This window comes from Glandiceps talaboti, chromosome 17 (assembly GCF_964340395.1).
Source record: "Glandiceps talaboti chromosome 17, keGlaTala1.1, whole genome shotgun sequence".
In the NCBI taxonomy this organism is placed as follows: domain Eukaryota; kingdom Metazoa; phylum Hemichordata; class Enteropneusta; family Spengelidae; genus Glandiceps; species Glandiceps talaboti.
The window spans coordinates 12,809,357-12,829,578 of record NC_135565.1 but is presented as its reverse complement, the minus strand read 5'-3'; the positions used below and the strand labels follow the sequence as shown (position 1 = coordinate 12,829,578).

At 34.2% G+C, this 20,222-nt stretch overlaps 1 protein-coding gene across 3 annotated transcripts in view; it reads right to left on the bottom strand.

Moving 5' to 3' along the window:
- Nucleotides 1-20,222, bottom strand: part of LOC144447949 (liprin-beta-1-like) — a 68,256-nt gene that overhangs the window by 42,768 nt on the left and 5,266 nt on the right. For all 3 annotated transcript variants that reach the window (XM_078138069.1, XM_078138070.1, XM_078138071.1), the window contains exon 2: nt 248-463. In XM_078138069.1, the coding sequence (XP_077994195.1) occupies nt 248-320 (73 nt within the window). In that variant the 5' untranslated portion in view covers nt 321-463. The remainder of the gene's footprint in view (nt 1-247; nt 464-20,222) is intronic.

The window sequence follows — 20,222 nt, the reverse complement described above, 5'->3', positions numbered from 1 at the left end:
ATATGGTAATCATAACATACTTGTAGGTATATGAAAACAAAGGATTACAGAAATGCACCACTAGATGGCGCCAGACAGAAAACACAAACTGCCTGTACACTTCAGTAATTTTGTAGTCTGGGTATTTTGTATGTTGGCCATGTCCATTGTTATCACAGAGGTGTATGCATTGGTAAGTATCATAGCAGTGTTTATAAATTTGTAGAAATGTAAAGTCACATGAATTAATCACAAGTTTACAACTTACCAGCTATAATATCATCCATTTGTTCCAAGGCAGCTGCCAGCATATCGCTAGCTTCTACACCAGAGCTAGACATGGTGAGGACACACTTGTAATAACCAAACACAGTCACAGTCTATTATTTTATTGAGGTTTACAGCCTCATAGAACTCCTGTAACTACCATGGAATATAAACCACTTATAAATCTTCTGCTGTGATCACACTTGGTTATCAATACCTACAAAAAAATTAAAAAAAGAAAACATTAAAATACAGTGATGCCAAAAATCTACTTCTTTAAAAAAAATCCTTGTACAATGTGGAATAGTTAGGTACTAATCCCAAATAATTTCTTTGTTCAGCCAAGGAAAATATGGGTAACCTAAGGGTCTTTGTCACTATGAGTCAATATTTTTTGTTCTAACACAGTCAAGATGAACAACCACATTAAATTTCAATGCAAAGTTGGATCAATATTGGGCATATCAAGCTCAGAGAGTTTGTTTTCAAACTCAAAACTCAACCTGGCTTGAAATGTGGAGTAATTCATTTTTCTATAACAGTTGGAGTATATTTTTTCTATTTACAATGATGTTACATTCCAGAGTACATTTTGTATACAATACATAACTGGTCGCTAGTGAATTTTGTAAATGTACATCATGACTAATTGTATCATTATACCATAAAAATAATTTGCATGTATTATTATCAATAATAATCTTTATTTATACTGGATAGTACTGTAAGTATATAAACACTTGACTCTCAAGAAGTCCAGTGAGGGCCGTCCCTCATGAGTTCAGTGTTAATGCAGGAAGAAACCAGAAAACCTGGGGAAAACCTGCATTGTTCGGTAGAGTCAAACTGAACGGCACTCTTCTTACAATGTACATTGTACTTACAGAGTGGTAAATTTAATCAAACTCCAGTGGTAAGAGGCAAGTGGTTTAACCACTGGGCCACCGACAACCCTTAAACTTAATTGAATTAATTTTACAGGGTTGATGCCACACCTGCAGATTGATTTGCATATACAAAAATGTATACATGTATGTACATTGTCGTACTGTGCACTAATATCAGTATTATTTTAATTCACTCAATGTTTTATTTAGGCGTATCATTTTCACTTTCATTTGAAGCCCTGGGGTTTTTTACTTGACTGATTGATGCACACATGGAAGCACCTGTCATTTCAGATAACAAGTTGACTTCAGGTCATCAACATCTCCCTGGAGTTCAACTGAGGTCATATGCAAATTCAGCTGAGGTCATATGCAAATAGTGCATACACTCTGTGACTGTCATTGTCTATGTAATTTATAGCCTACTTATAGTTCAATGCTGTTGAAGTAGACTTCAATGTTGTTAGCATTTGTGGTTTCCCCCAGGTATTTACTGGGGGTTTTCTAAAAATTTACAGTACTATTACTACTATGGCATGGTATGCAAATCTACTCAAGGCTCAGTTCAGTTTGGATTAAAATCCAGATCTGTGTGAAAAAACAGTTGTCTGGTAGAGGTTTAGAAAAAGTGGATTCTAACAAAAGAATGGTCCTATGTTATCCTTATGGCTACACTGATAAGATCTAGTATTAGTGAGAACCTAGGATTGAATCTCTGGCCTTTAACATTTTACTAATGCCAGGGGTTCAACCGAGGTCATATATACAACTATTGTATCAATACCATTTCACACCTGCTTAGTTCAATATTGTTATCATGTTGTGGTTCCCTGGACACTTACAGGGGTTTCCACCAAATTTATGGTACTACAAATCAATGTAGGTATAGAAATCTACACATATTAACATTTCACTCAGTCCCCACCCTCATTTCCTGTATTACCAGCATTGCCAAACATCACCATCAGCAACACTGTAGTTTCATCCATCCCAACAGCTCCTCTACAATCACAACAATTTGGATTATCTCTATTGTTTTAAGCTTAATCCTCTTTCTCCCAAGGGGATATTGTTTGTACACAAGTAATTACACTACATGTAGTTGGGCAAAACAGGATTTAATTCTAAAAGATGGCACATAACAGAGATTACATTTGAGTCTGACAAGGGTCAACATATGTAGACAGATATACAAATGTACACTGTAAATACATCACACAGTACATTTGTACACAATGGCTCTTTTCATACTTTTGTCATTGCTGTGTGAGGCATGTTCAAATAAATTACAGTAAATATGTCGTAACCATCAAAGCATTACCAATACTTGTCAACTACAAATTCCATCACATGACAAATATCCACTCTACTACACAAGTAACAAATTACACTACTTTTAGTTTTACAAATACATGAATTACAAACACAATCACTTTACAAATACCTGTCAATCACTAAATACAATTACTAATACAAAATGTACCTGTCTACTTCAAAATTCCATCACTTTACATTGCAATTTGTCATGGAAAGTAACATGTCAACAAAGACACTGTACTTTTGTTACACGAGAAGTAACAACTCATTCAAAAGAAAAGTATGAAATCATTGAAACGGTATGACACCTTTCTTAGTTAGTGCAGTATTTCCCATACATGTATTATGTCATACACTACAGACTGTACAATGTACAATGTATGCACACTTGCTGGAAAAGAGAAATTTCAAAATCAATTTTTTTTTTTAATCTTACAAAACTTAATATGCAATGGTATTGTACATGTAAACAGCCTGTCTATGCTGTGGATCTGTATACATGTATTTATTCTACCATCACAGCAGTCATAGATCAAGGTACATGTACATACAGACTGGGTGTTTCATATATAAATCAGTTCAACTATCCTTCTCACAAAATGTACATGTTTCTTTATCATGCATTATTTCTACCATTTTAATTCAAATAAACTGAGTTTTTCAAAATAGTTTTGTTGAAAGGGTATGTGGGCATGTGGGTGGGGGTTTCAATACACATATACATACATGTACATGTATACTACCTATATCAATAAATCAATAAATCAGTCAGTCAGTCCGTCAGTCAGTCAGTCAGTCAGTCAGTGAATCAATCAATCAATCAATCAATCAGTTCATCAGTCAATCTATCTTCATTACATGATGCCACACATGTAGTACATAGCAAAGCACACAAAAGTAATGCACAAAAATTGCGTTAATATAATTTCTTTAGCAGCCTGCTGGGGGACTGTTTCCACAATATTCTTTAAAGTAAAAATCTCCACATCTGGTGTTGAATGTCATCAACTATTAAATAATAAATTGATAGATTTACTGCATTCACAGACACATCACAGTATGTTCACATACCTAAACACATCACAGTATGTTCACATACCTAAACACATCACAGTATGTTCACATACCTAAACTAAAGACCCGTTGTTTAGATATGTAATCTACTCCCATGTATAAACAACCACACACACAGATTTAATGTGATTCAAATTTGTCCATTTACAAACCGTAATAGATCTCTTACAGTGCCCACAGGCAAAATTTCTAATTCTACCCAATCTCAATGTAATATCATGCATGTATCTGGTGTGCTAAGGTCATGAACTTTACACCCATCAGGTCAGAGGTCACAGTGTTAGGTGATTCAAAGTCAATATATCTTATAGCACCCCGGGCAAAATTTCTAATTGTACCCAATCTCATTTTTTTAACAATCAGCACTATTAATTCTGGGGTCATGAACGCTGCACCCATCAGGTCAAAGGTCATGATGGTGATTCGTATTTGATGCAATTCAAATATCTTTTTAAAGTGTTCATATGAATGTGGATTAGGTATTTTGGATTTTAATTTGTGAAAAATTTTTATCATGGCTTCCTACATGTACTTGAAAAATCAATGTGAAACAACATATACAAAGTCCTTGTTTTTAACTCGATAAATTACAAAAAGATTAATAAATGTGGAAAATCAAAATATTATTGTACGTACAATAACAAACTTTTTACACATTTTAAAGCTTTTTGCAATGTACATGTAATGAGTTACAAACACAGACTTGGTATATGTTGTTTCACATTGATTTTGAAAGTAGGAAGCCATCATAAAATTGTTTTACATATAATATAAATTAAAATCCAAAATCCTCATCCATATGGGCACTTTAAAACCCAGCCATGGTTGAAGTACATGTACTGGGGGAGGGTTTTAGTCACCAAGCAACATTTGTGGACGTTGATCCACTTTATGACAAACATAAACACATTCATGAAACTGACTTAATTTTTTTTTAATTTCCTGATATCAACACATGATTGCATACTTTCTACTAAAGGCTTTGAAATGTCGACCACATTTTTCCGGGAGTTTCCAAGCATCCTTTGAAATTCCAGGATTTTCTCAGAGTTTCCGGGATTGTATGAACCCTTCTGTACTTTCTACACCCCCTGAAATGTCTTCCCCTGTCGTTACTCATACAACTTCTTTACAGTATTTGGTTGCTGGGTGTTGATTGATGATTACATGTACAAACCTTCTGATATCACAACCTATGGGTATGTGTCTGTTTATCTAGACAGGAAACACACTACATACAATGTATATGTATACATTATACAGTTTCAGATGTCAGCTGAAACAATTAAGACTCAAAACTATCCAATATCTCAATAAAAATATTATGAGTTATAAAGTACAGTGCTAAGTACACTACACGTACATTTGTTGAAGACATCATCATTATCAAATGATATTAAGTGTAACAATATATTTGTGTATATGTGCAGTTTCTTTAGACTTATTTTATGAAGGCTAAAAATCTGGGCCAAATTTTTTCACCATCTGTCAGCTGGGCTGTCTCACTTGGTGCAATCAATTTTTCTAATTTTAATTTCGCTATGTGATACAAATATACATGCACAATGTACATGTAATATGTCAAAACTTTGATGAAAGTAACCCAGTTTATAATGAAAGGAATAACCCTTCCTAACTCATACACAATGTACATACAATGTATGGGTCAGGTACAAATCAATCCTGTTTTGTATCCAACATCCAAATCAATGCAAACATCTGAGTAGTAAATACAATGTAGAGAACCTGTTCTCATTAAAGGTGTGAAAGTTTTCAAAATTTGGTTTAGAAGTGCGAAAATGAAATTCAGGAATCATATTGATGCCAGACCCCCCTCCCTCACAAACAAATGAATGAAGTTTGCTTATTGAGCTTGTATGACATTGTGCGATCGTCCCTAAGACTATAAATTTCTATTCTACTAAGACTAAGAGTGTTTATATGGAAAAATATCAAGTAATATAAACACAGCTCTCTCTCTCTCTCTCTCTCTCTCTCTCTCTCTCTCTCTCTCTCTCTCTCTCTCTCTCTCTCTCTCTCTCTCTCTCTCTCTCTCTCTCTCTCTCTCTCTCTCTCTCTCTCTCTCTCTCTCTCTCTCTCTCTCTCTCTCTCTCTCTCTCTCTCTCTCTATATATATATACACAAACATAGAAGGGAAACTTACAACACTGTAATAAAGTTTAGTTTCATAAATTTAGTACACATTCACACAGTGATTTAGTTACACTGTTGATAGCAATTAATATTGATATTGATTTCACCATGTATATTTTATCAAGGTTGCCAACACACCCAAATTATGATTAAGTGTTCATCAAGAATTCAAGTAATACCAAATTTTACTTTTTTGTAATATGAAACTCTAAAGTGAAAGACATTGACATGTACTAGACTTGCAAAACCCCAGAACAGATTTACATGTACATATCCAATCATTGCACAAAGCAGTGTGTTTTTACTAACAGTTGAGCATCTCAGTAACTTCATGTACATTTACATTGTACATGTACAAAATGTATTATAGTCTAGATGCTACTGTAGCTGTGGCTTCAAATCTCAAGATCTGTGAGAAGAGATACAATGTACATGTACAAAGCCACAGATACATGTAGCCTCTACCCAGTAATAGAGTGGAGAAATCTGGCAAAATTGCACAAATTCCCACAATCAATGTATGTCATTAAGTTGGTGGAGACTCCTAAGTAAATTATCAGGGGAACTCTGGCAGATTTTAGCCCACATGACATTGTACATGTACATACATTTGTGTATGTAGACTGTGTACTGTACTAAAGGTTCCACACTCAAATTCACTTTATAAAGAAAACTCTTGAAGAACTTCATAAAGAAAATATACATGTGTACATGTATGTACTTTCATCAGTTTTACCCCTCTCTGTCACCCTGCTTCTCAAACCACAAACATGGACAACACATACATGTAATGATGTTGTACAAACGACATTGCATTTACAATGTATACTGTTCACATATTGAGCATAGCCAAGATATACACACACACATACATATATCTTGCTATCCTTTCAAAACACTCCACATAAAAGAGCTGACTGACACACTTATAAATGAAGTCAAGGTCACGATAAACCCAAATATAGACTACCCACCTCCTAATTTCTAAAACTGTCAATTACATTTCCAGAAATACAGTAAAAGATATGCATAAGAAACGAAATCATTACCAATTATACATGTACTTGTGTATAGATTATATAATTTCAGTTTACAAAGTTAGACATTTAAATACAGTGCTGTCATTTCAAACAAGTATTAAACTCCATAACATACCTTTGCTGCCTGGTACATTCCAAGGGTATGAGGAAGACCCCTAGCTTAGTCATAATCTGCCTGGTGATGTGTGTGTGTGTGTGTGTGTGTACACTTCACAAGTCAACTAAAGGCTTCTACTTACAACTGAACAGTATAACTTCACAAACACTTGTCACTCATTTGTGATGTCTTTTTACCACCTCTATGCAAAATGATTTACATGTACAACCTCAGACCACACAAAATAGTTAGTGGTCTGAGGTACAATGGACATGTACGTTTATCTGGTACAACATCCAACATACATGTTCATTGACAATACATTGTAGTATACATGTACATGTATGTCTGTCGGATACCATATAATATACCCTTGCTGACCTCATAGAAAAAAACTTGGACACAGGAAAAAGAATTGCACACATCAAAACATGGCAATCATGAAACAAATCACACAGATTCCCATATCTCAGTACCATCATTTTCACCAAGTTTATCATAGGGAAGAATCTCAGCAATGGAGGGTAGAGGAAGAATATGGTGAAACATACATTGATTTCTATGTACAGGTATTACGTCTCGTGTAATATTGGTAAGGAACTCCATCCCCATAACAGAGAGAACAGAGAGGGGGGGGGGGGATATCTGTTGACAGTTATATGTACATAGAATTCCATATTATATTATGCCATTATTTTGGAACCTTCCCTTGCTTCCCTCCCCATAATGGAAAGGTGGGTGGGGGGGGGGGGGGGACTGTAGTAAAAGTAAAATAGATTTCTATATAACTGTATAATTATTATGTCTTAATTTTGGCGAGAACTCTGGTAGACTTTACATGTATACATATATACTGGTATATGTATACATACATGCATATGTACATGTATATATACATTCAAACATTTTTGTATACATGTAATCTAGGGGACCTGGTCTAAATTAACTTGCTACATGACACACATGTACATTTTGCTCTAGGTGGCTTAAATCCAAATCCTGTATCTGTCTATACTTGAGTCTATCCATGTACATTTCAACAGCTGTAATCTGACACAGTTCCCTACACTGTACATCAATTCACACTAAGTATCACAGTCTGTGATGATCCACGTATACAATTACACACTTTTAAAGTCCAGACCAGTTCAAATTCCATCTCAGTCTGATCAGTTTACAGTGTATAATCTCACAAACTGAAATCAAAGACTGTTCATGTTTAATCATTTTCTAAATTTGATATTTTTATTGAACTTTAATTGTACATTTAATGCTGCAAGTATCACAGCAGTAAAATTATAAAAGCCTGTGTATAAAACTGTGTCGTGTATTATAAACTTTTATTTGCAATGTTAAGGGCCAGTATGGATAAAGATTAAATCTAAAATGTGAAAAATAACAGTCTGGCAGAGCTGTACATACATACATTGTAATAATAATAATCTTTATTTATACTGGACAGTTCTTTAAGTATATAAACACTTGTCTCCCAAGAAGTCCATTAAGGGCCATCCCTCACATTTCAGTGTTAATGCAGGAGGAAACCGAAGTACCTAGTCTTGCTGCTAGACGTTCAGGCTTTCTTTCGATGCTATAACTATAAGCGAACGAAGTTCACATGTGAGGGCTTGCCCGAACAGTCTAGCGAATGTCATTTTCAGACCGGACATTCCATTGAGATTACGATAAGCGGTGGGTTGGGCATATATATACTTTAATATATTCAATCTCTGTATGCAGGTGTTGACAAACACATTTATGTCATTACTATGTCTTATCAATTTATGGTAATTGTGTTTGATGAGTGTGTAGACGTTGTCATTCACACATTTTAGTTAACGCATTGGTGGTTATTTTTACAAGCCCCTCCTTAAGATGAATATGCATGAAAATTTAGCTATTGTCCTCTGTTTGTGCTTGTCGCTAATACGGTTCTCTGATTGGCAGTTATTTATATCCTGATGACATTCGCTAGACCTCGGATGTTCCATCCTCGATAGCGTTGTTCGGCTGTGTGTCGTATTTTATCGGAAGAAGGCTAGCTGATAGACTACCGAAGTACCCTGAATGGGTTTGCACCCCGACTGCAGCGGTAAGAGGCAAGCGATTTAACCAATCTGGCCAGCAACAACCCTTTATTCAGACATGTACATGTATATCTGATGATCAGTGAACTTTCAGCAGAAGAATGGGTCAGAGCACAGCTGTAGTCACCAATTATCTGACTTTTTGAAGTTAAAAAGGTTAATAAAGGGGAAGGCTTGGCTACACACGAAATAAAGTTATCTTCATGAACTTTGGGTTCTGGACAATCATTTCATGACATCACGTAAGTTTTGCTCAGTTGCCAAGAAACACCAAAACAAACTCTTTCCCATCTCTATTGTTCTTTCAGTGGTACACTACTACTGCCTGATGGATCTGAGCATAGATGAATATTTATCAGATGAACAATGCATATTCATGACCATTTATCCGAAGGAGATGAGCACTTATGAATTCACTAGAGAACAACGACTACAGTAGTCCTATGATATCCTTATAATGGTGCCATTGATATGTTAACATTAATGTGAGAACCTGGGATTGAAGCCGTGGCCTTTCAACATTGTTTTTCTAGTGACTTCAAAAATGGGATAATTGGCGACTACAGCTGTGCTCTGACCCATTCTTCTGCTGACAGTTCACTGATCATCAGATATGCATGTCTGGATAAAGTGTTGTTTCTTTGGTGAAAACAATGTGCTTCTTTGCATCTCTTTAATAACCATCCCAAGTTTGGACAATCATGTTGAAATTGACTTAATTACAAGATGTCACGTTAACTTGGAGCAAAACTCTTTCAGAAATCGTGTAAATGTCTGCTTAGAGACAAATTAGTTTCATTTATGATAATCATGTATGCATTTACATTATATGTAGGGCATTCACATTACAAATTCAGAGTCAACTCAGAGTGAGGGGGGGGGGGGGCGACATATATGTCATAAAACTGATACATGTGTAAGTCCTTCCCAAAGCTAGGTTCACATATGTTTTTTGGCCACCATCTTAAAATAATGGAAGTTTAATTAAAATAATCTCGGTCACCTTTGAGGACATTATCAACTGGGAGCTATGAACTCACTGCAACTAAAATGTATGAAATATACAAATAATCTGTTACATGTAGATTAGAATCAAGAGATGCACTGTTTTATGGAATGTTTCAGAAAAAAAAATATTTTAATTACTACTAACTGGTCACTGTACATGTATATTTCCAATTAGGAGATAAGAAAACAGATAAGTTACATGTTGGATTCATATCTGAGTAATATTCATTTCAACAACTAACTAATTTACTTAGCTGTGGAAACTGACAGCATGATCAGATAACGCCAGTGTACATTACTAGCTTACAATACCATCACTAATTAGTGTATAATTGCAAAGATAGTGGAGAAGAAACAGACTATGATAACTGTGAACATTACAAAAATGTGTCTTTGTGGCCATACAAGATTAAGTTTTTGTTTCTCAATTAAAATCAATTTAAATTTGATTTGTTTTAATGACATGTACATATTATCTTATGTACTATTATGTAGCCATACAAAATTATATTTTTGTTTCTCACATTAATATTATAATCAGTTTAAATTTGATTAGTTTGAATTACAAATTTAATGAAGCCATACAAAATTTTCTTTTTGTTTAAAAGCCTGAGAATTTATTGGAAGCATTTTTTTTTTTTTTTAGAATTTTTTCAAAAATTCATTTTTTGAGCATTTTTTTTAGTTGAGAATTTATTGGAAGCATTTTGTTGAGAATTTTTTTGCATTTTTTAAGTTGAGAATTTATTTGAACGTTTTTTTTTAAAGAATTTTTTAGCATTTTTTTCAACTTTTGAGAATTTTTTAGCATTTTTTAACTTGAGAATTTATTGGAAGCATTTTTGTTGAGAATTGTTTAGCATTATAACACTTTACTACATATATTAGTCATAAGTTTATTATGAATGGCATGAATGAAAGATGACATGAACCTTTTGGTTTCTGAACTTTATTAGAATCTTTAGAACGAAACGTATCCACGTGGGTCATACTTCACATGCTCTGAGTTATGCAAATTTCTTCAGAACTTAACATGTTAAAGCAAAGTTAATTAATGATTAATCATGATTTGCAACATGCAGAACATACTGCATAACAAGAACAAATTTCTATATGGCCACCTGAAATCAATCTTTAAAACACTGAATAACAAGAAAATATTTCTGTATGGCCACCAAAATCAATATTCAAAATGCTGAATAACAAGAAAATATTTCTATGTGTATATGGCCACCAAAATCAATATTTGAAATGCTAAATAACAAGAAAATATTTTTATATGGCCACCAAAATCAATACTTAAAATGCTGAATAACAAGAAAATAGTTTTATATGGCCACCAAAATCAATACTTAAAATGCTGAATAACAAGAAAATATTTTTAAATGGCCACCAAAATCAATACTTATAACACCAAATAACAGGGAAATGCTTATCTACATATACATTTTGCATTGCTACCCAAATCAATACATGTATCAATACTCACCCACTTTTTGAGAGGATGATAGATTTCAATTTGAGATGTTGTAAACAAACTAATAGTAATAACATTACCTGTGTGTACATGTATTGATTTGTATAATCTTATTACAATAATGTAAAGTGGTTTGTCTGCTTCAATTACCAGATCTACTTATACCACAGATACAAATATACACACACTTCAAAAATATACATCAAGCCTTTAGGTATTGGTGAATAGTGTTACAGATGTGATATTCCTACTTTCTCTTTACCGATATCACTTTTCAGATTGATGTCGATAAGTGTACAATCCATTTATACTAGACACGTCAAACCACATGATTAGACATGTACAATGTATATCTACTGAGAGAGAAGCAAATGTTCATAATACAGGTACTAGTGTATAATATTTGAATCACATGACTGTACGATGCGCACAATGTAGGTGCATATTAATTTTGTACTTTTTTAAACATAGTATTTTCACAGAATGAACGTTCTTGCAAACCAGAGTTTATTTTTCTTCCATGACACATCACCTTTTGAGGGTGTCAGGTGTGGTGTGTTTTGGATGGTGTCGTAAAATAGACTATGGTTTACAAAGATGAGAATGAATGGCTACTACATATTTGTTCTGAAAAACAATAATCCCATCTAATCATACGGCTCTGCTGATAAGATAATAATAATAATATAAGAACATGAGATTCCAAGTCTTTACAGGCCCAATTCGGATAAGGATTAAATGTATGTGAAAAAAACAGTTGTCTGACAGAGCTCTGTACACGTACGTGTATGTGTATATGTACAGGAAAAAGTTTGTCCTGAAGAAAAGAATGATCCTACCTATTAGTAATCCATTGATAGAACAGCTTTAATGTGAAAACCTGGGATTAAATCATGGGTCTTTCAACACTAATGGTGACAAGAGAATTTTGTACTTCACACCACCCTTTTAAAACGCTAAGAGTGTGATTCGGAAAAAGTAGAACAGCACATTTTATAGGACAAGCACTTCACTTTTCCATTCAGAATTATAACAAACTTTCCTTTCAACCATTTTACCAGAGTCAAGACCACCCACTGGCCCTTTAAACATCACATACAAAAGAAGACCCCATTTTCTGGCTGACTTGACAACAGTATTTGTAAAGGTTATAAACAAGTCTTGTAAAGTGATGTCAAAGCTATAGTACATGTCAGTATGTGGCGACCTAGTTATCATTTAGTGTATATAAATAATACATATGTGATCTAATGTGAAGTTACTCATGTTACAACCCTCTATTCTGCTGGTTACCCATGACATACTTGACATTATAAAGTTTAATATCCAAGTAGTTTGAATGCTGATAAAGTGATATTACAATTGTGTTAACAGATAAATATTGTTTGTTAACAGATATATATATAGGTTGACAGACAGATAAAGGAAAAAAAGATAGATACCAGTAAATGTAGATAGGTGGTTGGGTGGACCATGAGTGGAGGGATGGACGGATGGACGGATAGATGGATGGGTACATGTACATGTATATGTACATGTATACTGTACACATACATAGACAGACAGACAGGTACAGACAGAGACAAATAGAGTGACAGATGGGCTGACAGAGACATACAGGTGGGCAGACAGACAGAGACAGACAGACAGACAGACAGACAGACAGACAGACACACACACACACACACACACACACACACACACACACACACACACACACACAGAAATGCATAAGGAACTTGTGAGACAGTCCAAATAAATAGATGTAATCTGACGTTTCGAATAAAAATTTATACACCTTTCATGTACCAATTGCCACATGTCACAAAATGTAGGTATACATGCCATGTACAGGGATACACATGTTACTTGTACATCTACATTGTATACAAATATATAGAATGGATGAAGGTTATATAAATCATAATATACAAGTTATTATAACTATCAGTAAATGTATATACACAATGTACAATGCATGTAAATATAATTTATAAATGTAACAGTTACAATTGTATTGATGATCAACATGTTAGATTTTGTTGAATAGTTTACAACAAAGAATGACTGCATGATTTATTTCACGACAATTACATGTACATCAAAAGGACATCTATTTTCTAATTTGTTTGTTCTTTATGTATTGTCAATCTCAGACTATCTAGACAATGTTCAATAATTTTATACATAACATACATGTATTTATAATTTGAATAGCTCTACCAATATATGAAAAGAATGCTGTCCAAACACAGGTGTCAACGTCCTCTGGAGTGGTGAGACTCTTCTATCTTTGTATATATGAAAAGCACCTCATCAAGGACAACATACTAATGTGTTGTGAATGTGAGTCAAAATGCTAACAAAGGTGTTTTTTTGTCAGTCATTCACACATACCTGTAGACCTGTACTGAGGGATAGGGGAACATTGAATTTTATTTAGTCACAAAGCTCTGCTGTGCATCACACCATGATTCATCAAATTGGTTCCAGACTGAGCCCATGTACTGATTACTATGTCTATTTAAAAACCATGTAAAAATAGACTACATTTTACATGTACATTTTGTACCTGTACTCCCACGGTTTGTTACACATCTATTTGTAAATACAATTGTGTTTAGCATATACATATATGTACATGTACAGTGGTAGTGTGATGTACATGTATGATTTTAAAAAGACATACATGTAGTAATCAGTACATACATGTAGGCTCACAGTCTGGAACCCAAAGTTATAAACTAACAGATCAATATTTGCTAATAAAACACTAAGTGCAAATATCACACAATGTTTATAGTACACTGTCATCCTTAAATGCCATGGTTATATGGCTGAGAATATTTCTATTTGCTGATGAATTCCTTGCACTCTCTGGCAGAATTGGACAATTTGTTTTTAAATTCATGCAATTTGACATCACAACCATCATGACTATATTTGTATGATACAAAGAATAGATTAATAAATTTTGCTTATAATTACATTTTGTACAGACATGACAACTGAATTACAAGAATGTGTATGATGTATCTGACAATTTTATAAATTGTACATACCATACATTACATAATGTTAGGTTGTCATGAAGTGAATCTTCACTTTCACTTTTAATGAAATATATAACATTTTTTTGTAAATTATTCTTCCTTTCCGATTACTTCAAACTGTATATGTAATTACTTTTATACATCACAATGACAAAAATGTAAATAGAATTGAAAGTAAATGTGAATCAATTGAATATAAAAATGGTTGGAATGTATAACTACATTTTGTAATTTTCTGCTTGACATTTATCAAATGTACATGTACTTCAAATTAGATAAAACTACTTTATCTTGTGTTAGCACCTAGAGCTACATGTAAAACTTGAAGTGTTCACCAGAAGACAATATGTAATATATATATTTACAAAGTCAATTATTTTCAAAGTTGAGATTGTACAACGTTGTTTTACTTCAATGGAGTAACACCATTTTTAATGCTTAACACAGCAAGATTATTATTAAGAGAATTCTCAGAGAAACTCGGAAAACTGAATAAATGTGAACAAAACTCTCTCCTGAATCACAATTCAGCTGTGTTCAGCAGTAAATGTGCTCTTACATGGCGAGTAAAACAACAACCTTAACTTGTCAAAGTATCAGATTTGATCATAAAATCTATACATGTATGCTGTGTAGTCTTCTGGTGAACACTGCCTGTTTTAGTTGTAAGTACAATGTACTACATGTATAGAAATACACTCCAATTTACCTTTGGCTCAGTACCAGTGTGCCCTCTATAAGCCAATTTGACTTGCCACTGATGCACACATTTTCTAGTGACACACCAAAATTTGGTGTTCCCTTGTTCCTTACTATAAATGCCAGTTTTTATCATTTTGACTCATAATGGTCAAGAAAATTTGACTATTAGAGGGCACACTGTGAGTCAGTATGTCAGATATTAGTATACACACCATATACATTTGTGCATGTGCATCTACATGTACCTGTTTTCCTTGCAGGGAGTTACCCAATTTCTGACATCTTTACGCATTAAATCCAAACACTGGCAGAGTGAGTACACATATAATATACAACGTACAGAGTACTTACTGTGCTTTCTCAAATGAATACATATAGAAAACCAGACTTCCTTTTACAACCCACACATAAAAGACACACAAAACCACCATTTGAATACAGTATACTGTATAGAATCACCTTGTGGTTATCGGAATGAAAAGTTTTCAGACTAGCTTACTGATATTCTTAACTCAGTGTCACAGTGCTATAAATCTACTAGCATTCCCCTACAAAATTTAATTTCAAGCTTTGACTTCAGTGATTTATTGAAAACGGTTTAACAATACTAGGGGTGTGTATTGTCATTCACGTACATGTAGAGCTGCTATTAAAGATCCTTGTCACTTAGCAATACTAACACAACATAAGTTACAATACTGTGTTGGATTTTTATCCCAATTCTGGGTACCTCCTGCTAGAGGGTCAAAATAGAAAAAAAAAATTAACATATTTTCACACTAACCCTGGACTTGGTTATTCGGCTTGAAAACCTAAACAATTACTGAATTATGACATGCATACTGTATTGCATGTACATCAGTGCAGTAGTAAAATTGTATTTCAGATATTAAGAATTTGACAGCTGTAAAATGTACTACATGTAAACATTTCACAGAACTGAAAAATACACTTAAAAATATTGGATTGAATAATTCAGAGAGAGACTAAAAGTTGATCCCGATATTGTAAATTGTAGTGTACCAAATTCCACAATGACTTTGATTCGCTATGACTTCATATTCAGAATCATGACACAGACAAAACATGTTGACACATACATGTGCATATATAATACTTGGGGTGAAAATCCATTCAATTCAATGAGTTGAAAATACCATTCATGGCTGTCACTTTGTTTGACTCTGCACAAGTGAACAATCTAATACCTGTGTCACTTAAAAGTTAAAGTGAACAATCTTGTAGATTTATAGGGACGACACTTTGTCTATCCCATTCATGAAGTCTTTTTATCTAATGTCGACTAAGGCACACAGTTCTCTCTAAAAGCCATAGCGTGGGAAAACTCTCCTTGCATAACTGGTATGTTTTCAATGGAAACAACAATCTCTGATCAAAACATACTTTAGTTCAGTACACATACCTGTACATGTACATGTATGATGTACATGTACATTGACAATACATTGTAGTATACATGTCTGTCTGTCTGACGCCATATACAAATGTACATATACCCTTGCTGACCTCATGGAAAAAAACTTGGATACAGGAAAAAGAATTGCATATGTCAAAACATGGCAAGCATGGAAAAAAATCATACAGATTCCCATATCTGAAGGATAGATTAGATGCACACGATGCATGCAAATGAGGGTGTTGCGGACTGGTTGATTATGTAGAAGGGGTGCAGAATTTGGATTTGAAGTTTACAACCCTGTTTCGAACAAACAAATGTCATTTGGTCGCACAATGCGTAGAATTATGACTGTAGCACATATTACATTGCTTGTTTGACGTCAATAGTGTCTTTTGAAAAGTGGCAGTTTACTTAAAGTCTCGTGGACTGATTTCCAATATGGTGTCGGCCATAATACTCATTAACATATTCATTTTTTCTTTAAATTACAAAAAAAATCATCAAAAATAGAAAAGATGCGCTGACTTGAAATTAACAAATCTGAGTAAGCTATCCTCTACGCATCAACACACCAGATATCAAAGCAATCTGACAAGTAGTATTTGAGGAGATGATGAAAATATCATTTTTGAAAAAACATTGAAAATGGCACAGATCAACTTGGCATGAACAAATCTGAATAGCCTCCCCCAAGGGAACATGCACACCAAATATCGAAGTATTCTGACTGTTACTTTTGGAGAAGATGATGAAAATAAAAAAAGTTGACGGACACCTATGATTCACTTATACTCTATACTCTATACCAACCTATACCTAAAGCTACGCTTTCACCTTTCACTGACAGTGGAGCTAAAAATCAGAACAGTTCATTTATAAATGACTGGTCTTCATTCACTGACAAGGAAACCAAAGTCATACAATAAGGTCATGAATATGTCTAAAAGGAAGTGCACTGTACTATAATACCATAGTACATACGCGTATGAGCATCATGGTATGAGCATGTTTTGTTTTTGTTATTCATGGTGCGGCGATATGGGCCGGTACGAAGACGTTGTTATCGCAAGTAAAAATCCCCATTATGTGGTACCAGCTCGTAACGATATACTAGTATGTTCTTTGAAAGTGTAATTTCTGTTTCTTATCTGGTGAAATAACTTTCAATTCAATTCAACATTAGGACTCGTAATCACAGCCAACAAAAGAAACGTCATCGTTGCCAGTGTCGTAATATGTAGTACACCAGGACGCAGCATCTTATCATTCATGATCGTTTTTCGTGAGTTTGAGAGTTGTGCAGTACTAACACATCATTGAAAACGTTTGGAAACTCATCCACTGTATGTTGAAAAGAAGCAAGCTGATTAGAACTTCCAAATCTTTTGCGAGAAAATCAGTGTAGACTCAAGCGTTGATGTCCCCTTACCAGGCAACGTTCAGGCATGGTTAAAAAAATATGGACGTCGCAATCGTGTTCTGGCAGTGACGCAACTTTCCAAAGACTCTCGAAGTAAAATGCTCATCGCAGATTTCCCAAAAACTAAATTTTTCACTATTAGTATCGTACTTTTGTCAAAATGTCATACAAATCTTTAATCACCTACAAAAACTACGTCATTTGCAGGCAAAAAGTCAGAAACTTTGGAAACCTATTTACATACACTTTAAGATAATGGATTGACTCAGAAGAGGGTTAAATATAGAGCCTGACCTTATTAAATTGTCAATGACATATTTTGATAGCATTGGTATTACCTAGTAATAGTGATATGACCATTACCTCCATGTCAAAGGTCAAAGATACAATGTATGTACCTTGGTGGCAATGAATAAAAGAATGTCAACAGAAATACAAGATGCTACCCATACTGGTTGGCATTGGTAGTAGTCTAGATCCATGGCTTTGAATTCTAAGAGATGTCTTGAGATTTTAAGAAATGGCACAGATACATGTACATTTGTATGCCTCTAGACTATTTAGATTGGTAACATACAATGCTCTAAACACATACAAATGTACATGTACATGTAACTTAAACAATACATGTACATATGTATGTTCCACTTTATGAAATTATTACAATGTAGATATAATGACTATATGTACATGTTACATGTATGCACTAACATGAATACATGTACAGTCGTAGTGCTTACATTATACTAGTCTTGTTCCTGACAGGGACAGCATTACGTACTACAATACAATGTACGTCATCACTATCCCAGTCTAGTCAAGGTCCTGATGATTGCACAGATTTCTGTGCTCTCTCCACAGTGTTCGTACATGTATAAACATGATTATGTCGTTGCCCCCATGTGATTTAGTTTAAATGGACTGGTGGTGGAGTCCTGGTTGGACACTCGGCATCGTCAAAACAGCTGTACCAAATGAATATTATAATTAATGAGCGGTGACGACAGCCTGTGGATTGCTACTGAGACGCCCCATTCGTGCTTCACTCACCATGAGGTTGAACCATAATTAACGCCTTTTGCCAGGGCCTTGACTAGACTGGAATAGTCATGAAGTACAATGTAGTATAATACAGTCCCTGTCAGGAATTACAATTAGACTAACATTATACATGTACATGTAACTGATGATCAGATCTCTTTTCAGTCTGCAGAGAACCTTGACGATCATGTACATTGTATTACAATAAATGGTGTTTACAAGTTACATTGTATCATACTACATGTACATCTATGTACAGTGTACAATGTAGGTTTAATGCTTCTAAAATTAAAACATACATACCTGCATATTGGACAAACATTTGTAGATACAGGTACATGTTAATAATACATGTAGTATACATGTGTACCTTATCAATACACAATGTTGTATACATGTATGTGTAGAATAGCTTTACAGTTGATTTAAATAACTATTTTTATCAGTTGCCAAAAAATAATTTCATTTAAATTACGTATGTGAACCTATTGACCACAAAAAATATGCAATTTATACATGTATTTGCAAAGTTTTCACTGCTCAGGAACAATTACTTTTCCAAATTCCATGGGGTTATATCAATTTTACATGTACATATTTTATAGACTGTAGTTTGGCAGAGATAATTAGTTCTACGGTCCATCAATGATGGATGCTTTGAAAGGCCTGATGTGATAATCAATTAATATAGAAAGAAATAATGATATTGTCATAATGTCCATGTCGTTAATTAACATTCACTGACAAGTTACATACACGTACCATGCTAGTCCTGCTTGCAGACAGTGCACGTTTCGCTCAACACTGTCCTGCGAAAAGCAATGTACATGTAACCTGCCTAAATCATACATGTACATGTATATCGAGCACACTAGCAAAATGCTGACACATCAATTACAAAAGAATTATATACCCAGCTATCAAATATATTAGCATTAAGCAATCAATCGAACATGTACTCATTTTACATCTCTTTGACGATAGTTCAAGTTGTGGCTGGTAAGTTCACAAAAAGTGTCGAAATTGGAACTTTTCCAGTTCAAACTGTAATTTCGAACAAATGCTGCCATATTTGATCACGATGACCAATACATCATCGTACATGTAGGTAAGGAGGAAGCCTGAAGTTAAGATTGAACTTGTGATTCCGGGATTTTTGGTCATCCGAAATGGGACTTTTGTAGCCAAGGCGAGATAAA